General features: G+C 54.9%; 4 protein-coding genes across 4 annotated transcripts; 2 read left to right on the top strand and 2 right to left on the bottom strand.

Moving 5' to 3' along the window:
• Window positions 1-1,948: 1,948 nt before the first annotated feature.
• Window positions 1,949-6,628, top strand: CDEST_03524 (Putative rasGAP protein). The gene is made up of 4 exons (XM_062919683.1): window positions 1,949-3,534; window positions 3,594-3,976; window positions 4,029-5,622; window positions 5,676-6,628. Exons 1-4 carry the CDS (start codon window positions 3,333-3,335, stop codon window positions 5,834-5,836), a joined length of 2,340 nt encoding a protein of 779 aa, XP_062775734.1. The 5' UTR covers window positions 1,949-3,332; the 3' UTR covers window positions 5,837-6,628.
• Window positions 6,629-7,497: 869 nt separating this feature from the next.
• CDEST_03523 (Putative Mg2+ transporter protein, CorA-like/Zinc transport protein ZntB) lies at window positions 7,498-10,743 on the bottom strand. Its single transcript, XM_062919682.1, has 2 exons — window positions 8,227-10,743; window positions 7,498-8,155 (listed from the first exon to the last, which is right to left on the bottom strand). The coding sequence occupies exons 1-2, from the start codon at window positions 10,078-10,080 to the stop codon at window positions 7,721-7,723; spliced, it is 2,289 nt and encodes a 762-aa protein (XP_062775733.1). The 5' UTR covers window positions 10,081-10,743; the 3' UTR covers window positions 7,498-7,720.
• A 560-nt stretch (window positions 10,744-11,303) lies between these two features.
• Window positions 11,304-12,857, bottom strand: CDEST_03522 (Putative histone chaperone ASF1). Its single transcript, XM_062919681.1, has 4 exons — window positions 12,511-12,857; window positions 12,383-12,422; window positions 12,015-12,323; window positions 11,304-11,950 (listed from the first exon to the last, which is right to left on the bottom strand). The coding sequence occupies exons 1-4, from the start codon at window positions 12,803-12,805 to the stop codon at window positions 11,560-11,562; spliced, it is 1,035 nt and encodes a 344-aa protein (XP_062775732.1). The 5' UTR covers window positions 12,806-12,857; the 3' UTR covers window positions 11,304-11,559.
• Window positions 12,858-13,558: 701 nt separating this feature from the next.
• Window positions 13,559-17,806, top strand: CDEST_03521 (Putative mRNA 3'-end-processing protein Rna14). The gene is made up of 4 exons (XM_062919680.1): window positions 13,559-14,603; window positions 14,657-15,088; window positions 15,139-16,156; window positions 16,212-17,806. Exons 1-4 carry the CDS (start codon window positions 13,896-13,898, stop codon window positions 17,237-17,239), a joined length of 3,186 nt encoding a protein of 1,061 aa, XP_062775731.1. The 5' UTR covers window positions 13,559-13,895; the 3' UTR covers window positions 17,240-17,806.
• The last annotated feature ends 490 nt before the right edge of the window (window positions 17,807-18,296 follow it).

Genomic DNA, 18,296 nt, shown 5'->3' with positions numbered 1-18,296 from the left:
AATCGATTGCAGACATTGAGGTGTTGTTACTCTTTGCTCTTCACTTTGGCCCCTGGCGACCATTTAGCCCCTGTACTTGGCTTCCCCTGCCGGCAGCGATGGGCTACCACGAGGGGCAGGAGGTACGTACCGCTAGATGGGTACGTAAGGCACCCAAGTAGGTAGTTGCGACTGTGACTGTGTGTGGTGTGAGTGCGCAGCAGTGGCAACAGGATTGGGATCAGCTGGCAGCACCGCACTTGCAGTAGCAGAGCAGGAGCGATGGAACCCCTGCAGAATTCTCAAACACATTTCTGGCGTTGCAGCAGGAGCGGGGACAAACACAACATGCATCTTTTTCTTGTTGGCCCCTGTTGTGTGGGGTCTCCTTATTCCTGACTTTTGATTCCTTCTTACTTCTTTTTTACTTCCCGTCTGGTTGCGACTCCCGCGTAGGTTGCTCTCTTTTCTGGAAGTTGGGCCCAAAGTACAGACGGACGCCCGCCCACCTCCTCATCTATGTACGATGTAAGTACTCAGGTAGTGGTGGCTGGTGGTGATGGCATTACCGTACAGCACCAGCAAACCCCTAGGCCAACGTATGCATTTCCAACAATGCAATGTACGACATTTGCTCCTACCAGGCGGTGCAGCAATCGCTTGACGCCTTGGGCCGAAGGCTGACGGATGTGCTTACCGTTCTGCTCTGGGTTGACTTGACACGGTCCGAGGCACTCTGCCCTCCATTCTGGACTTCGGGTCAGGCTCATCGCTTCGAAGGACGGCACGACGAGCAGCTCGGGCGACGTTACACGGGCTCCCAAGCCCATGTTCAAGACACCACAAGAGACATGTTCGGCGGACAGACACGTCTACAGCACCGCGGGATTCTTGGGCTTCTTAGACGAGGTGGTCAAACCATTTGCTCATTCTTGGAATCATGTTTCGCGTTGGTCCCCCCAGGTTGTCAAAGGAACCGCCGTCCCGCCAGCGAAACGGGCATCTGCTCTGTCTTAAATCTGTATTATTATCGTGATCTTGGCGTAGTCCGCGAAGAGGTTGAGAGTGACTACCTGTTATCCCGCAAGTTTCGTGCTTCCCGCGAAACTCCTCCCCGGCCAGGCAGCAGCTGTGGCATCAATCATGGGTATCGGTTCCCTAAGGTTGGCACGCCTGCTGGCAGACTGTCTTGCGTGTCCTGATAGAGGCTAAAGGTAGGTACTTCGCACTTCGTTAGGTACGTATCTAATATGGTCGTTTCTGCCCACTCGCCCACCCATCCATCGCCTGAAGCCAGGAACCACTCCGCATCGCGCGCACGAGGCAAGGGGGCCGCTCTCCACTCTCCTTCCCATCCCTCTCTGGTGGGTCCTTCCACATCCTCCCCCACCGCACACGCGCTTCTTCTCACACTCACTCACACTCAGGCTCACTCTCTACTCTTCTCAGTCTCTCAGTCACTCAACTCATTCCGCCCCAATTTCCTTAACTCATCCTTTTGCCTCTTGCTTCTGGCAGTTCTGGGATTTGAAATGCAAGCGTCCATCATCTGACAAGATGCAGACTGACCTGACCGGCTGGATCTGCAGGTTGCAGGACTCTTCCGAACCCCGGCCAGGGACTCCCCGTCCTCGTCGTCCCTGGATCAGGTTCGACATTGCCCCCCTTCCCATCCCATCAAGCCTTCACACACACCCTCCTTACTCATCCAAGCTTGACCCTCCAATTATGCCAATCCCACCATTTTGTGCAACCTTTCCGCTGCACAAACCCCACTTGTCCTCCTGACTTTGTCGGGTATCTGTATCTATTGGGTGGTAAAGCAGGGTACATGAGAGAACCCTCTCGTTGAGCCCCGGAAGTCGGTACCTGGTCGCTCGCTGCCTTGTGCCTGCGCTGCCCCTACCTACTGTAATTGATCCCATCCCTTTTATTCCGATACAGCCTAGGCATCCATCCTATCCGTACGAGATACCTTGATCTCTCTGTCTCCCCTCTGCGTTGCTGCACTACGGCTTTTTCTGTTCGTGCCTCCAGTACTTACTGTACACGACACGCCCTCTTCCCCAGTCGCACAATTACTTGTCCAACTTTCTTGTCCCTCCTTTCGCACGTTCCGAACCACCGCCCTACGCGGTCATACCTAGCTGTACCTCCCCTCCTTTCCTCTTGAGGCGGCCGATCTCTGTACTTGCCTCAGATACCACCTTACCCCAGAAGACCCCGTCCTCATTCCATACACCATCCGACATTCAACACTCCATCCCCCCCTTCTCTCCCTCTTTCTCTCTCTCTCTCTCTCTCTCACTCACTCACTCACTCACTCACACACATGCTCCATACTCCTGCTTTTAATCCTATCATCTCCTCTCCCTTGTTTTTCCTTCTTGCAAGCGCCAGACAAATACAACAAGCCAGCGTTTGGCATTTCGCCTTCAAACAATTTCGAGGGATACTTCCCTCTTCCTCATGCTAGTCGGCTCGACTCATCAGCACCGACGCACCATTCAGACACACCCCCAAAGAAGCCCAAGTCCCCAATTATCTGACTGGATCTGGAACCTCGCCGCTCCTAGGCTCGATTTTAATTTGATCACCGCCGCCCACACATTTGCGGCCGCGCCTGCCAAAGCTAAAACAGCGCCTTTATTTATCGTGCCGCCCTATCAGGTTATCCAAAAGCAATATCCGTCAGACTGGCCCCCCCGACGAAGCTTCCGCTCGAAACATCACAAAAAACCCAACTTCGCATTCTCGAAGTCTGCCATCTTGGGCGCTCGCTGTTCTGTTCACTCCATCTGCTGGCTTTCTTTTGCGTGGTTCGCACATCAATCAGTGTTTCGTGGCCTTCGCTGGACGACTACCCATTACCCATTCTGCCCCCAGTACTACGTACTCGCACACACACCCGACACACACTTGCAGCCGTCAACCACACTCTAACCGACCCAGTTCCCGCACGACTACCACGACTCGCTTCGACCCAAGTCTCTCGTTCGTCGCAGTCCCCCCCCCCCCCATTCTGCCACACCCCCTCCATCTCCGCCTCGCAGCCACGTCGTGCGAACCGCTCTCCTTTTCTCGCGTCGCAACTGCTCTGCAACAACATCTCCGATTTCTGGACCCCGATCGGAAATCTTCTTCCTCTACTCACACTGGATCCCCCCGAGTCGCCTTACCAATTTCCTCACCCAAAGTCGCACCGCGTCTTCGTCGTCCAATTACAGACCGACCGACCGGCCTCAATCGTCGTGTTATCCTCGTAGGCGACGTCGAGACCCCAATCGGCCATAGGGGCTCGCTTGGGTGACTTACCCGCCTCCGCAAACTCGTCACCTAGAGCGTTCGTCAACATGTCCGTTATGCTGCAAACGCCTTCTCGAGCTTCGACCGCTTCTTCGTCCTCCTTCCAACCCCTTTCCCGCCAAAACACGATGTCCTCCTATGATGGATCGCGGTCCGCCCGCCAGTCCAAGCGGTACTCCATGTCCGCGCTGTACATGTCCATGTCGGCGAACGAGACTGACCTGGAGATTGAGGATGACCTAGCCAAAGGTATGCTAAACAGTCTCGGCAATGACCTGGCCATCGCCCGCTGACCCTTTGTTCCACAGCCCAGAAAATCCTTCGCGAGTTGAAGTCCAAGATCTCCTCGCAATCAAAGAAGAACTTCGTCCTTGAAAAGGACGTGCGATACCTCGATTCACGAATTGCTCTGCTCATCCAGAATCGAATGGCATTGGAGGAGCAGAACGAGGTCGCTAGCCATCTCGAAGATGCCACCGATATGCAGGAGGGTGCATTCCCCAACGACGACAAGACGCAAAAGTACGGCAACCTCATGTTCTTGCTGCAATCCGAGCCAAGACACATTGCGCACTTGTGCCGCTTGGTATCCATGTCGGAGATCGACTCTCTTCTCCAGACCGTCATGTTCACCATCTATGGAAACCAATACGAGAGTCGCGAAGAGCACCTGCTCTTGACCATGTTCCAGGTTTGTCGACCGAAGCCGTCGCACAAGAATTCACGCTAACCAGGCCTCATAGTCTGTTCTCACATACCAATTCGACAACACCCCCGAATACTCATCGCTTCTGCGCGCCAACACCCCCGTGTCGCGAATGATGACGACCTACACACGGAGAGGACCAGGTCAAAGTTTCCTGAAGTCGGTCCTGGCGGATAGAATCAATAGTCTGATCGAGCTGAAGGATCTCGACCTGGAGATCAACCCTCTCAAGGTCTACGAGCGCATGATTGAGCAGATCGAGGAGGACACTGGCACGCTGCCTGCTTCCCTTCCCAAGGGCATCACTGCCGAGCAGGCTGCCGAGAACTCGCAGGTCCAAGCCATTATCGAGCCGCGCCTGACCATGCTTACCGAGATTGCTAACGGCTTCTTGACGACCATCATCGACGGCCTCGAAGAGGCTCCCTATGGCATCAGGTGGATTTGCAAGCAGATCCGCAGCTTGACAAAGCGCAAGTACCCCGATGCTAATGACCAGGTTATTTGCACTCTGATCGGCGGCTTTTTCTTCTTGCGATTCATCAACCCCGCCATCGTCACACCAAAGTCATACATGCTTATCGACGGCCAGCCAGCCGAGCGCCCAAGGAGAACATTGACGTTGATTGCAAAGATGCTGCAGAATCTGGCCAACAAACCCTCGTACGCCAAGGAGCCGTACATGGCGAAGCTGCAACCGTTCATTCACCAAAACAAGGAACGCATCAACAAGTTCATGCTCGACCTGTGCGAAGTCGGAGACTTCTATGAGAGCCTGGAGATGGACAACTACGTCGCTCTCTCCAAGAAGGATCTGGAACTATCCATCACGTTGAACGAAATCTATGCCATGCACGCCCTGATCGAGAAGCATAACGGCGAGCTTTGCAAGGACGACAACTCTCATCTGGGTATCATAATGTCGGAACTTGGAGGCGCCCCGGCGCAGGTTCCCCGAAAGGAGAACCGCGTCATCAACCTCCCCCTCTTCAGCAGATGGGAGACGGCAATCGACGATCTGACTGCGGCGCTCGACATCACGCAAGAGGAAGTGTACTTTATGGAAGCCAAATCCGTCTTTGTGCAGATCATGCGATCGATCCCCTCCAACAGCAGCGTTGCGCGACGACCCCTGCGACTGGAGAGAGTCGCGGACGCTGCGGCTACGAGCCGCAACGACGCCGTCATGGTCCGCAAGGGCATCAGAGCCATGGAGTTGCTGTCGCAACTGCAGGAACTGAAGGTCCTTGACAAAAGCGATCAGTTTGGGCTATTGCGCGACGAGGTTGAGCAGGAACTACAGCACCTTGGTTCTCTCAAGGACGGTGTCATTCAGGAGACGAGCAAGTTGGAGGAGGTCTACAAGACCATCCGTGACCATAACACGTACCTCGTGGGTCAATTGGAGACATACAAGAGCTACCTTCACAACGTACGGTCGCAGAGTGAGGGGACGAAGCGAAAGCAGCAAAAGCAGCAGGTCCTCGGGCCCTACAAGTTCACCCACCAGCAACTGGAGAAGGAGGGCGTCATCCAGAAGAGCAACGTCCCGGACAACCGCAGAGCCAACATTTACTTCAACTTCACGAGCCCTCTGCCGGGAACATTCGTCATTTCCCTCCACTACAAGGGTAAGCTGGCTGTACCAACCACTACAGAAAACACCTAGCTGACTATGATACAGGACGGAACCGTGGTCTCCTTGAGTTGGATCTCAAACTTGACGATCTGCTTGAGATGCAGAAAGATGGCCAAGACGACTTGGACCTTGAATACGTACAGTTCAATGTCACCAAGGTCCTCACTCTGCTAAACAAGCGGTTCGCAAGAAAGAAGGGCTGGTAAACGCCAGCACTATGGGTCTCCCAACTTTCGATTGTACAACTTTTCCTCCCGGAGATACCCTCGACTGGCTTTTCATGGAATTGGGCGTTCTCGGCATTTCTTTGAAACCTGATACCACGACGTTTTCGTCTCCGTCGCTGCGCCGCCTTCGACTTCCCGCTCTAGCATTTGTATACGCCACTGCTTCCCTGCTCTTTCAACCCGTTTTTATGAAACCCCCTCGCTACGACTGCCCCTAATTCGCTTCTCGACCATCTCGTTAAACATCAATACGCATACCGGCGTCTTCTATCTGTCTCTTTTGCATCTGCCTGGGTCCTTGTTTTTCCTGCGCTTCCTCGTCAGGCGGCAAACTCTGGACTAGGTCATGTATAAGATTACAACCGTGGATATGGGAGCTTAGTTTTACCCTTTCGACCTCATGCCTCACATTATACTGGCGTACAGACGGCGGGGCTTGTAGGCCTTTTCTCTCTCGATATACCTGCTACGTTATTTTAATTGCTCTCATGCGGCCGAACCCAGGAGACACATTGCCCTTCCTTCCCCTTTTCCTTAACTTTCCCCCCTTGCTTTTGCAGGTTCTGGTCTGTTTTGTTCAGTCTCTTTTTTTATTCTGTTTTGAGTCCACGTCTTGATGCGCGATGACAGCGCGGGTGTGTTCGGCTGGTCCGGGGCATTGGTGTATGTCCCGCTTTTCTTAAGAAGAATACTTGATGTCTAAATGATACGGTAGAGAAGGGACGAGAAGAAATGAAATGACGTGGATGATGGTCATATTCCTCATGAACCAGGCTCTCGCTGTGTTTGTCAATGTCATGCATGACTGATGTTTGAGCTGTGAAAATATATTCGTTGAGGCTGGACTTGTTGGATTAAGATTGTTCCTGAGAAAGGCTGTCTTTCGCGCCATGGGTGAGTACGTTTAACGTATTGACGTACAGACTACCTTTGACAATAAGGAAAGGTAAACAAGACGTGATCGGGGACTGCCCCGAGGCAACAAGTCCCGTCCGATATCGAGCCCGGGAGAGGGTGGGATAGCTGACGTGAGAGCCCAGCTCAGCCCAGCCCCTATCTGCCACGTTGCTCGTGACGTGCTTTTTACCTGTGTTTCAGCAGTGGTGGTTGCAAACGGCGGAAGGGTGAGAGATAGCATATGGTTGGTCTGTGGGTATGGGACGAGTGGTCAAGGAGAGGGGCATGTGTCTGTGAGTGAGTGTGAGTGTGAGTGAGGCCGGCTACGTTGAGGGGCTAGATGCGAGAAAAGGGGAAACGGACGGATGCCTCTCTGAAAAACTTCCGTGATTCCGGTTTGAATTGGGGGAAGTAGAGACTTTTGAGAATACTGTTATTTGGGTTCATGCCTTTAAGTTGGCGTGTCACGGCGGCGGGTTGGTACTCTTATGTCGGCTGATGAGATGAAGGGCACTAAGGGGACTCGGGGCTGACCGAAGAGGTTATGCGGTTTGCTTACGTGGTCACGAAAGCCAATTTTGACGGAGGTCGAAGTCTGGGAAATGTTTAACGGCGGTGGTGGAGGCTGGAGGCAGTGGGTGTGGGAACCGGGAAGGATGGGTGAGGCCGTCGCCATGCTTGGTTGCAGTGTAGACTAGGTAGATGTGATATGGTGTTGGTATAATGTTGCTGGGTGTAGAAGCGGCGGGTGTTGGTCGATCTACGATCTCCCGTATCGGCTTATAGGGTGTTGATGTCTACCAGTGTCCTGTCGCGCTGTTTGGGTCGAACAGTCGTAGGGGTTTACGTGTTTTCTAGTAGTACATGCGGATGGGTTTGCAAATGGTTTGCCCAAACAAAGCTACCTATGATATATCACTACATCTATCTATATCTATGTATGAAACCACAGCGTTGAGTCGGACGTTAAACATGACCAAACACCAGGACATCGCCCTCCTGACCCGCCTCTTTATCATTACCCCTCGTATTGACGTTGCTTCGTCCCATTCCCCAAGTCAACCACGACCCTAGCCCCGTTTCCTTCGCCTCTTGAGGCTTCTCTTGAGCCGGCGGCTGTGGTGAAGGCGGCCTTCGACTCGTAAGCCGTCTCTTTCTGCGCGGTCTCGCCTCGACCGCAGGCATAGCAATCGCGGGCGGAAACGTGTCCCCGGCCCCGTCGTTCGCCAAGAGGCGGAACGGCCACGTGAGGGCGGCAAAAGTGTGCCTGGCAAGCGAGTACCCCGCGCGCGTCTGCAGGAGAATGAGGGCCAGGATGAAGGGAACGCAGACGCAGACCATGGTCACGGGGAACCGCCAATCCTGCGCGGGGATGGTAAATTCCGTGATGCCGAAGACGGACTGCGAGAAGAGTTAGTACCAGTTTTTTCGGAACACAGACCGAGGGGGGGAAGGGGGGGAGTTGTACTTACAGTTACGAACGTCAGGGGGAGAAACACCATGGACCCCAGGGTCAACACCTTGATGTTGTCGCCCTGCTCGATGGCCCGTCGTGACTCCTTGATCGAGCTCCCGCTGAAGAGCTGGTCCCTCAGGTTCTCAATCTCCTTGCGCGTCGCGGCGTTCTTGGCGTGCACAGTCTCCAGGTCGCGGCATGCCCTCTCCAAGTCCGACCGCAGCGGCATCATCTTGTCTCGGTACGCCCTCCCCTCGGAGCTGTCCGGGGACGGGTGCGGCCACAGCGTCGGGTGCCGGCCCTCCCAGAAGTCGTCGGGGAAGGTATCCCGGTACGCGGCGAGCATGGCGCGCAGGCCCTCGTTGACGACGCCCAGCGTGTTATAGGCCCAGAAGTACCGCCGGATGTAGGTGAAGTGCTTGTCCTCGAAGAGCAGCTTGTCGCGCAGCCTGGCGTCGAACATGAAGTCGGTTGGCGGGGTGATGAGCTTGGCGATGCGGGCATGGAGAGCGAGGTTCCGCTTCGTGGCGTCGCGGTACTCCGTCACCAGGGCGTCGAGGAATGCCCACGGGCCGGAGAAGAAGGTCTTTTGAGACTCGGCGTCGCCGCCGCGGAGAGTGTGCTCATCGTCCGGGAAGGACTGGATCGAGAGCAGGTGCCACGGCGCGAAGGTGTCGAAGAGAAACCCCTCCTGCGGCCCTTCGCGACGGCGGGTCTGCTTGACGGACTGGCGCGGCGGGCCGGAGAGCGAGAGGGCGAGGATGGAGCTGCACTCAGCGATGTCGATGTGGTCCCGCGAGCGGCGGTCGGGCGGGCGCTTGTCGTACTTCTGGAAGGGGGCGGGCTCGAGGCCGTCGCCGACGACGGTATAGTACTTGAAGACGAAGAAGAAGCTGCGCTGGCGGAGGTGCGAGGGGGACGGGTCACGGGCAAAGGCGCGGTGGACATGGGCGGTCGTCTTGCCGTTGTTTTCGTGGTCCGTGATGAAGTGATTGAGGAGCTCCGTCATGTCAAAGTATGGCGACATGGTCATGTGCAGGGCGCCGAGCATGAGGGCCGAAGGCTCTTGGAGGATTGTCACGAGACCAACGGCTTGGCCGTCTGCGTGAATGCCCTTGAGGGCGTTCCAAACAGTCGGCGCGTCGACAATCTGGCTTGGGGATGGGGCGACGTCGGGCGCAACGCCCTGGGGCTGCCGATCTGATTGCTTACCCACATGACGAGGCGCCCCCTTCGTGTCGACGTCGTATAGTTCAAAGGTTGAGCTGACGTAGCCCTGACTTTCGTAGGCGGCAAAGGTCTCGAAGTCTGTTCTCTCATCGATCTCGGTCTGCCGCTTGATCACGTCTGTCAGGGCAATGGCGGCGCCGCCGGTGAAGTTGAAATGCTTGAGATGATGGAGAAGCTGGCTGTCGGTCCAAGACACTCGCTCAATGAGCTTCGAGGCGGATGGAGTGAGAGTGCCATCGGAGCCGGAAGCCTCGCGGGGGGCTGCGACGTCCAGCAGGGGGAGATACTCGACTTCGAGTCCCGAGTAAACCGAGGCCGGAACATGGTCTTTCTCGCCGCCGTTGGTAAGCGGTCGCTTCTCGATAGGCTCGGAAAAGGTTGAGCTGCGGGTACGATATGACGCCGATGGAAAAACCGCCTGGGATGTTTGCACCGGGCTCTGGACCGGACTCTGATAGGGGCTATTGGATAGTCGCGAGGCAGGTGATGACGGCAAGGTAATACTGGATGTCGTTCTGGGCTCTGATCGTTCTCTCACAGCGCTGGCCAGAGATTCGTGAAGACTTCGCAGGCTGCGAAGGTATTGCTCATGGCTAGCCTCGACGGCCCTGAGAAGCTCTTCGGGAGTCTGAGTTGGCATGGTGGGCGGTCTTTAAAGGATTTCCTCAGGAAGAGGCCAACCCCAATGGCGACGGAATGAATATGGCTGATGAAGAGGAAGAGAGAAGAGACGTGAGAGAAAACGGCAGCCCGTCCTTCTGACAGTCGGTCTTTTCAAATACTCATTTGCACAGCCTACAAAACGTTCAAAGCGAGGCGACCAAACGCGACTTGTCGAGGCCGCCGTTTATCTCCAGCTGCGTGTGTACTAGCCCAGGCAGCCTCCTTACCTCTCCCGCCCCCCTTCAGATATTATCAACTTTAGATGCGGCTGAGCCCGCAGAAGCTGAATCCTCGACTCGAGCATGGGGTGACTCCGCTGGGAGCATGTAGTGGATGTGTGGGCGAGGAAAGACAAGACCCAAGAGAGCCGGTATGGGAATGAAAATGACTCCTCGGCCACACTGAGAAGGATGCGATGATCGGCCAACGACACCGAAACCAAGCTTTAGGCCATTGGGCCGAGGATAGTGGGCACGGAAGCGTTCCCCGTATGCATCTGAATGCGCCCAGAAAGTAAGTAGGGTATGACGCAGGACAGCGGGTTGGGTGCACAGTGGCGCAAGGGAAGGGGAGGGGAGGGGATATGCAGAATCGCGGCGCGTAAAGTTGTAATCAAGGTGTAAATGCCGAGGTAGCATAGAGTAAGAAAGACAGAGAGAGAGAGAGAGAGTGTGTGTGTGTGTGCAAGCGGACCGGAGTCGGCCAGCGATCACCACCAAAACGGAAAATAAGGCTGTCGTGCATGCGCCGCCGGTCACCGGCGCGGCTTTTCGCGGCTCAGAACTGGTCATGATGGCTGTTATGGCTGCCTTGGCAGTTGTGAATGGCGCTATGTCGCGAGGAGACTTCACTTCACGTGGTGTGCGGATTGTCAGAGCCGGGGGAAATGAAGGGTGAGGGGCATGTTTGGTCGCTGCATGTTGGGGTACATGTCTAGGCATTTCGCATCGAAGAAAAACCCGCTGACCATTTGTTTGAAAATGTCTCAATCGCACGATGCAGAGGAACGCGCTAGATCATGCCGCAATGCCGCATTGCTTCGTCGCATTGAGCTTGGCGTAAATTTCTTCTTTTTCTCCTTCACACTGAGAGGCGCCTCGAGCAGATATCCGTGTCCTTGGAACACTTGGGGGCTATCCCCAAGTGTTGACGCGTGCCGTAGTTGAACATGACAGAAGAAACCCGACGTCCAAACACAGGTCCACAGAAAAATATATCATTTGCATCTAATTACTAGCATCAAGGCCCTCTCGGGCGCACTTGATCCCTTCAGGCCACCTCATCTATACTCAATGGCTCGAATACCTTATGCAATCATCGTCCAGGTCGTATTCTTCGTGTAAACCGCCATCCTGCGCATCTTCTAGTGAAATGCTCTCCAACGTCGGCGACAATAAATGGGGGAGGGCGAGGGTATGGTTGTTAAAGCGTCAAAACAATCGTCCAAGAGCGCTGCTTAGCGGATAATGACCTCCGCGGCCTTGCTGATCGTAGCGGCAGGCTTGTTAGCCGAGGAGGAGTCCACGTCCATCGCATCGTCGTCGGCACCCTCGCCCTCGCCTTCGCCCTCTTCCTCCAGCTCGTCCTCGCTCTCGCCCTCAATGTCCACGCTGCCGTCGTCCGACATCTCATCCTCCTCGGCCGGGGCAACATCACCCTCGCCGTTCTCGACACCTGCCATTTCAGCATCTTCACCAGCGGGTTTTTCGCCATTGGCACCGACGATAGAGGCCTCGGGTTCATCCTCGTCATCGCGCTCATCGGCGCCGTACTCCTCCTCATCGGCAACGAGGTCGGCCTCGGGCTGCTCAGGGGGGAACTCGGCGGGGGCAGAGGCCTCGTTGTCCCTATTCGACTTGGTTAGCTCCACTATTGTTTCGTGTTTTCTCCTCCGCATTGTTGACAACATACCACTTGATGGCGAAACGAGTCACGCGCGGCTTCTCGGCAAGAACGTTGCGCTTGACGCGCTCGATGATGGGCTTGGCAGGAGGCTCTGCGTTGAACTCCTCCGAGTCATATTCGTTGTTGACGTAGTAGCCGACGCGGACGAACTCGCGACCATCGTAGGCGCACGTCAGAAGGATGACAGTGACACCGAGGATATCGGCGTCGGGGATACGGGACGTGTTGGGCGCATCGGCCTCGAAGACGAACTTGTTGACACCGACGGGGACGGGTCCGACGAAAAGGCTGTCGAGTTCCTGGTCATACTGGTCGCTGTAGTGCAATTGTTAGCGAATGGGCGGTGTATGTGAAAAATCCACACTACGACTGACCTGGTAGCCGAGCCAACATAGGTCAACTTCCACTCAAGGTCTGTTTAAAGATTTGTCAGTTAAAAATGAAAGGAAAAAACGAAAATGACATAATTTCAGGGCCAGAATAGAATAAGAGCGTCGCATACCCTTCTCTAGGGCCTCGAGGCACTCGAAGGTGATCTCGAACTCGTACTTGTCCGTGAACTTGGCGGGGTTGTTCAGAACGTGAACACCCAGAAGCGATACGATCGACATCGTGAAGAATGAGTGGCGGCGACTTTGATCTAGTTTGCGAAAGCGAGATGGAAGACACTTGTGAGAGTCGCAGAAACCTGAGCAGTGAGAGCGGTGGAAGGAGAGTCGCGTGGGCAGAGGTCCGGTCGAAATGGTGGTTTTAGGGGTGATGTTTTGGGGAGGAGAGAGTGTTTTTGCGGCGGGCATCAACTGCGACGGGACAACGACGTGGGACGTGGGACGTGGGACGTGGGACGCGCCTACGGCTTCCTGACCGCGAATTTCGCGTAAAGTGGGATCCACCTACCGTCAGTACCTACCTACCTAGCCTAGTTGGGTCTTCGCGCCTGCCCCAGGCCTGTCAAGTTCCCAGCCACACCTGCCTGGTTGCTTGATTATACCAGGGAGGTAGGTACCTACTGTAGGTCTCTATCCGGACGCCCATATACCTGCCTTTGGTATTTAATGCAAGGACAGGCAGGTGATGCGCTACGTTTGAATGACCAGATGGTTGCCTGTCTGTGCCTGACTGCAATGTTCAATGTTCCAAAATGACAGGCTTTTTTATTCACAGTACAATCGAATAAGGTAACTTCACAAAGATACAACGCCTTGACTCAGTGCCTATTCTAGACAATATTGGCAGCTACTAGTGACTGTAGTAATACGCTCAAGTAAATCATTTCCATCGGCCAAGAAGTTTAGGACATAAACCTTACGGACTTCTGCAATTGTCAATAGCTAGAGACATTGCAGGTTCCGTTACTAACTGCTGAGGCAAATGCACGAACGTTGCTCTGGGGGTGCAGGTGCAGGATGCGATACGAGCCACTATAGATAAGATTACCTTATCTTGTCGATTCTCATCGGATGAATATAGCCGACGTTTATCCATGTTACCGCCAAAGCACGCTAGCCTGGTTTTGGTGCTTGCTCATCCTCAATCTTTCACTTTGCCAACTTTCAGCCTTTCAACTTTGCGCGACGTTGCTCTCCTTCTCAGTACCACAAGCTTCGCTGCCCTCTGCAGTTATAAGAGACAATCGATACAGGAGATACGACTCAGCTTTCCGTCGAAATTCGTCTTTGAGACCGTTCCTCGTCGATCTACGAGCCGATTCACGTCTTCAGCTTCAAAACCAACAGCGCCTTTGCGCGTTGGGCGATCCATCATCCCACAGCTTACCCGATCGGCTCTGCCTCGCGAAGCGCATTGGGACTCGTGCTTCTCGACTTCAAGCACTCTTGCGTGCCTCTTACGAAGCTTTGCAATACGCTCGTTGACCCCGCCGACGTAATGGATTCCGAACTCCCACATAACGACCAAGACTTCGAGGGTGCGTCTTGGGGAGAAGAGGGATATGAGGAAGCAAATGATATACAGCATAGCGACCAACAAAGTCAAGATCCTGCCTTCCCACTTGCCCAAGCTGCGAATGGTGATTCAGAAGATGCTGGCGAATATGACCCAGAATCGGTCACGATAACCTCAGTTCCAGAGACCGCCGAGTCTACCCCCACCCCCATTCCTACTCCTACCACGTCCACGTCCGCGAAGCCGAAATCAGGCAAGCCCAAAACGCAAGGTGGCTTCCTAGTGGGAGACTCTGACGACGAGGAAGACGCGCCGACCCCGGCTTCCACCGCCGCTGTGGCTGCAGGTGTCGCGCAAGCCCCCATTGCCCAGAACCACCCTCCCCTTCCTGTACCTACTCCAGTTGAGAGCCAAGTGGGCGTCACACCAGAGCAACCAAACAATGGAATTGCCGTGAGAGCGCCCAGCGCAGCATCCAGTGCTGCGCACGCACCGCCTCCTCCGACTGTGCACCCTGTCCCGAGCAGAGACCCCAATGACACCTTTGGCATTCTGGAGGATCGTGTGAAGGAGGACCCTCGGGGCGATATGGAGGCCTGGCTTGCGCTGATTGCCGAACACCGCCGCTACGACCAGCTGGACGAGTTGCGGGGAGTGTATGAACGTTTCATAGAAGTCTTTCCCCAGGCCGTAAGTTCGATGATCCTAATGACTGGCAAGATTAACCGCTGACATGTCCACAGGCAGACATCTGGGCAGACTGGGCACAGCTCGAGCTGAGTTCCAACCGCTTCCAGGACGCCGAAGCCCTTTTCAACCGATCCCTGGTCAACGTACCAAACGTCAAGCTCTGGACTGTGTACCTCAACTACATTCGGAGAAGATATGACCTCAATAACGACCCCAATGGCGAGGCTCGCCGTATCCTGAGCATGTCATACGACTTCGTCATTGGTTCCGTCGGCATCGATCGGGACTCGGGTCAATTGTGGAAGGACTACATTCAGTTCATCAAGAGTGGCCCAGGCCAAGTTGGAGGCAGTGGATGGCAAGACCAGCAGAAGATGGACCAGCTGCGCAAGGCCTACCATCGCGCCATCACAGTCCCCATGTCCGCGCTCACCGACTTATGGAAGGACTATGACCAATTCGAGATGAGCCTCAACAAGACAACTGTAAGTTCAAGCCATGGCGCAGCTGGACGGCGGATGCTAACTACCAACAGGGCCGCCAGTTCATCCAGAAGCGGTCGCCGGCATATATGACGGCCAAGGCGGCGAACTCCCAGCTCGATCGCCTGATCCCTAGACTTCAGCGGACCTCTCTTCCACGACTTCCCCCTGCTCCTGGATTCGATGGTGACCAAGAGTTCATGGAACAGGTAGAGATCTGGAAGAAATGGATCAATTGGGAGAAGGACGATCCGTTGGTGCTTCTTGACGAAGAGCCTGAAGCCTACAAAGCTCGTATCCTGTACTGCTACAGACAAGCCTTGATGGCTCTTCGATTCTGGCCCGAAATGTGGGTGGATGCTGCGGAGTGGTGCTTCGCCAACAACATTACCAAGGACGGCAAGGATCTTGGTCTTTCATTCTTGACGGACGGCATCGAGGCCAACCCTGAAAGCGTCCTGCTGGCGCTGAAGCACGGTGATCGCGTGGAGATGACGTTTCCCGCCGGAGACGACGACGCGAGTAAGGCTGCCCGTGCCAAAGCAATTCGCGAGCCTTACAGCCGGGTTCTTGACACATTGTACGCCATGTCCAAGAAAATCAAGGAACGGGAGGAACGGGAGGTTCGCAAGATCGAAGAGGCTGCTGCGCGCGATCCCAATGTCAAGGATTCGATCGAAAACAACGACGATGATCTTGATGGTGACAACCGCGGACCGGCTGATCTTGGGAAGGAGGAACGTATCAAGGCCGTCAAGCATGGCTTTTCGGTACAAGCGGATATGCTCAAGCGCACCATCTCGTTCGTGTGGATTGCACTTTGCCGAGCTGCGCGGAGAACACAAGGCAAAGGCAATACGACCTCGGGCCTCAGACAGGTTTTCATCGAAGCTCGCGGTCGGGGGCAGCTCACCAGCGATGTTTACATTGCTGTTGCGAAGATGGAGGCCCTTATCTACAACGACCCAGCTGGTGGCAAGATCTTCGATCGCGGTGCCAAGCTGTTCCCGGAAGACGCCAGCTTCATGCTAGAGTATCTCAAATTCTTGCACTCGAAGGGCGACACGACAAGTGAGTCTCAACTCAGCCCCCACGTTTTTCTTACCTCATGCTAACCCTTACCCAGATGCTCGCGTGGTGTTCGAGACCTGCGTCAACCGCCTCACACAGAAGGACGACGCCAAGAAGAATCAGGCCAAGCAGCTTTACTCCTACTTCCACAAATACGAATCTCAATTCGGCGAGCTGTCTTCAATTGCGGAGCTTGAGAAGCGCATGTCGGAGCTTTGGCCGGCCGACCCGAAGCTCGCGCACTTTGCGAGCCGCTTCTCGGTTGAGACTTTCGACCCCATTGCCTATCGCCTCATTATCTCGCCGGCTGTCCAGCTGCGGCCGAAGATGCTGATCCCGGCCGTTGAGCAGCCAACCTCAGTGCGACAAACTCCCATGGCGCTACCGGTTCGCCAGACGGCCAGCCCAGGGCCTCAGTACACAGGACCTCAGTACATGGGCGTCACGAACTCGCCTAAGAGACCGTTTGCGGGTGACGACTACGAAGAGCTCAACCGCCCACGGAAGCTTGCCAGGGGAGAGTCGCCGCTGAAGGGTGCCGCTGGCCGCCGTCTCGACCAGCAGAGACGGAACCAAGGAGCGCCCCTTTCCCGAGACATCACCTTTCTGCTGGGTATCCTACCCCCCTCTCATGCGTATGCGCACTCCCCTGGTGCATTCCGTCTGAGCGCCCCCAACCTCGTCGGTCTCATAAGAGAGACCCCGGTGCCAGACTACAGTGCCTGGAAAAATCAGCAGGAGCTGGGAGCTCGACAAAACAACGGTATGCAACCCCCTTCTCATGGCCATCAGGCCTCTGGTGAATATGGTGGACAAGGATACGATGGACGAAACTCGCCGCAGAGGACTCTTAGTCCACTTGATGGCAGCGGTCGGCGCTTGGTGTCGTCCGGTTACCGGAGCTCTCCTCTCCGACCTGGTTCCAGGGGCGGAAATCAGGAAGCCGCTGCGTACCAACAGGATGCAACTCAGCATGGACAAGTCCCGTCAGCGGCTTCGTACAATGGGACAACCAACTGGGCACAGCAGCCTGTTGGCTACGGCCAAGCACAGGGGCAGCAATATGGCAGATATCAGTATTGATCTGGGAGCTGACAATGGAATTTCAGGGGCCGGTTTCCGAAGGGGTTGGGCTTAGGAGTAATGTACAACAGCTTCACTGGTTTGCTGTTGCATGCCTCCTTTTCCCTCTCCTAGTCATTTTTCTTCCAAGGTCTACCGAGCAGGACTCAACACGCCTTTGCTCGGACCTGCTCCTCTCCAGCGAAATATTCCCTGCTGCGTCACCATCTTCCGTATTTTGCGTCTGCAAAAGTGAGGAAAGGTGTCCCTTGGGTCTCTTCGAACGGGCAGTGGTTGTCAGTGCTCCTGTATAATATAAAAGTTTGGGTGTTCCGCATCGATGGGGCGTTCGGGGTGGCGGATACTTACTTTACTTGTGCTACTGTCAAGGTGGCAGCAATGGAATCATTTTCGTCAACCAAAAAAAGAAACACAACAGCCACGGTGCTGCACTCGGGGGCTCGTTGACGACATTGGAGGGGATTGATAGTAGGTGGGCAGACAAAGGGAGTCCCGGCACAAGAGCAAGTATATACTTAGGCTAGCCAGAAGCTCAGGTAAATAAAGCTGATGGTGTTGAAATAGGTGCACGTTTCGTAATATTTGGCGATGCTGTACGGACAGGCCTGCTCACCCTTGGCCTGGATGTGCTTAAGTGGCAGCCCGGGCCATCAAGAACAAGGCTTATTACTCTTTCCCTCGCAGCTGCTTGTTTTGCGGATTATATGAGGAGTCCACTGATGCTGATGAGGTATTTGGGTTGGTGATGTGGATATGAGGATGAAGTTGAGAGATGTGGGCATTCCAGTGGCTCGGTCGATGTAGGCCAGGTAAATTGCGAGACCCAGACTTCACTTCTAGTCTCACGACACAACTCATATGTGATGATGGCCAGTCAGAGCGTAGGAGAAGGAAACGTTTAATAACGAATCTGAGGTCGTTGTGAGATCTCCCACTGTGGGATTTCCCTCGCTAATTAGAGCTTCCTGGTCTTGTCTGCCTGCTCTCGAAACTGATGTTTTCCTCTGCTTTGGTCCACCATATGCTGGGAACGATCGTTATCCCCAATCTATCTTGT

This window comes from Colletotrichum destructivum, chromosome 2, assembly GCF_034447905.1.
Source record: "Colletotrichum destructivum chromosome 2, complete sequence".
NCBI classification, from domain to species: domain Eukaryota; kingdom Fungi; phylum Ascomycota; class Sordariomycetes; order Glomerellales; family Glomerellaceae; genus Colletotrichum; species Colletotrichum destructivum.
The sequence above is the reverse complement of the archived record's forward strand: the minus strand, read 5'-3'. Positions and strand labels throughout refer to the sequence as shown.

What these genes read in the sequence shown, in the direction of transcription:
- CDEST_03524 (XM_062919683.1), top strand. Translation starts at nt 3,333, where the DNA reads ATGTCCGTTATGCTGCAAACGCCTTCTCGAGCTTCGACCGCTTCTTCG. An exon ending in TGCTCTTGACCATGTTCCAG is followed by an intron (nt 3,977 to 4,028) that starts GTTTGTCGACCG and finishes CAGGCCTCATAG; the next exon opens with TCTGTTCTCACATACCAATT. An exon ending in CATTTCCCTCCACTACAAGG is followed by an intron (nt 5,623 to 5,675) that starts GTAAGCTGGCTG and finishes ACTATGATACAG; the next exon opens with GACGGAACCGTGGTCTCCTT.
- CDEST_03523 (XM_062919682.1), bottom strand. Translation starts at nt 10,080, where the DNA reads ATGCCAACTCAGACTCCCGAAGAGCTTCTCAGGGCCGTCGAGGCTAGC. An exon ending in TCCCCCTGACGTTCGTAACT is followed by an intron (nt 8,156 to 8,226) that starts GTAAGTACAACT and finishes CTCTTCTCGCAG; the next exon opens with TCCGTCTTCGGCATCACGGA.
- CDEST_03522 (XM_062919681.1), bottom strand. Translation starts at nt 12,805, where the DNA reads ATGCCCGCCGCAAAAACACTCTCTCCTCCCCAAAACATCACCCCTAAA. An exon ending in CCTCGAGGCCCTAGAGAAGG is followed by an intron (nt 12,423 to 12,510) that starts GTATGCGACGCT and finishes ATCTTTAAACAG; the next exon opens with ACCTTGAGTGGAAGTTGACC. An exon ending in TATGTTGGCTCGGCTACCAG is followed by an intron (nt 12,324 to 12,382) that starts GTCAGTCGTAGT and finishes ATTGCACTACAG; the next exon opens with CGACCAGTATGACCAGGAAC.
- CDEST_03521 (XM_062919680.1), top strand. Translation starts at nt 13,896, where the DNA reads ATGGATTCCGAACTCCCACATAACGACCAAGACTTCGAGGGTGCGTCT. An exon ending in TAGAAGTCTTTCCCCAGGCC is followed by an intron (nt 14,604 to 14,656) that starts GTAAGTTCGATG and finishes ACATGTCCACAG; the next exon opens with GCAGACATCTGGGCAGACTG. An exon ending in TGAGCCTCAACAAGACAACT is followed by an intron (nt 15,089 to 15,138) that starts GTAAGTTCAAGC and finishes AACTACCAACAG; the next exon opens with GGCCGCCAGTTCATCCAGAA.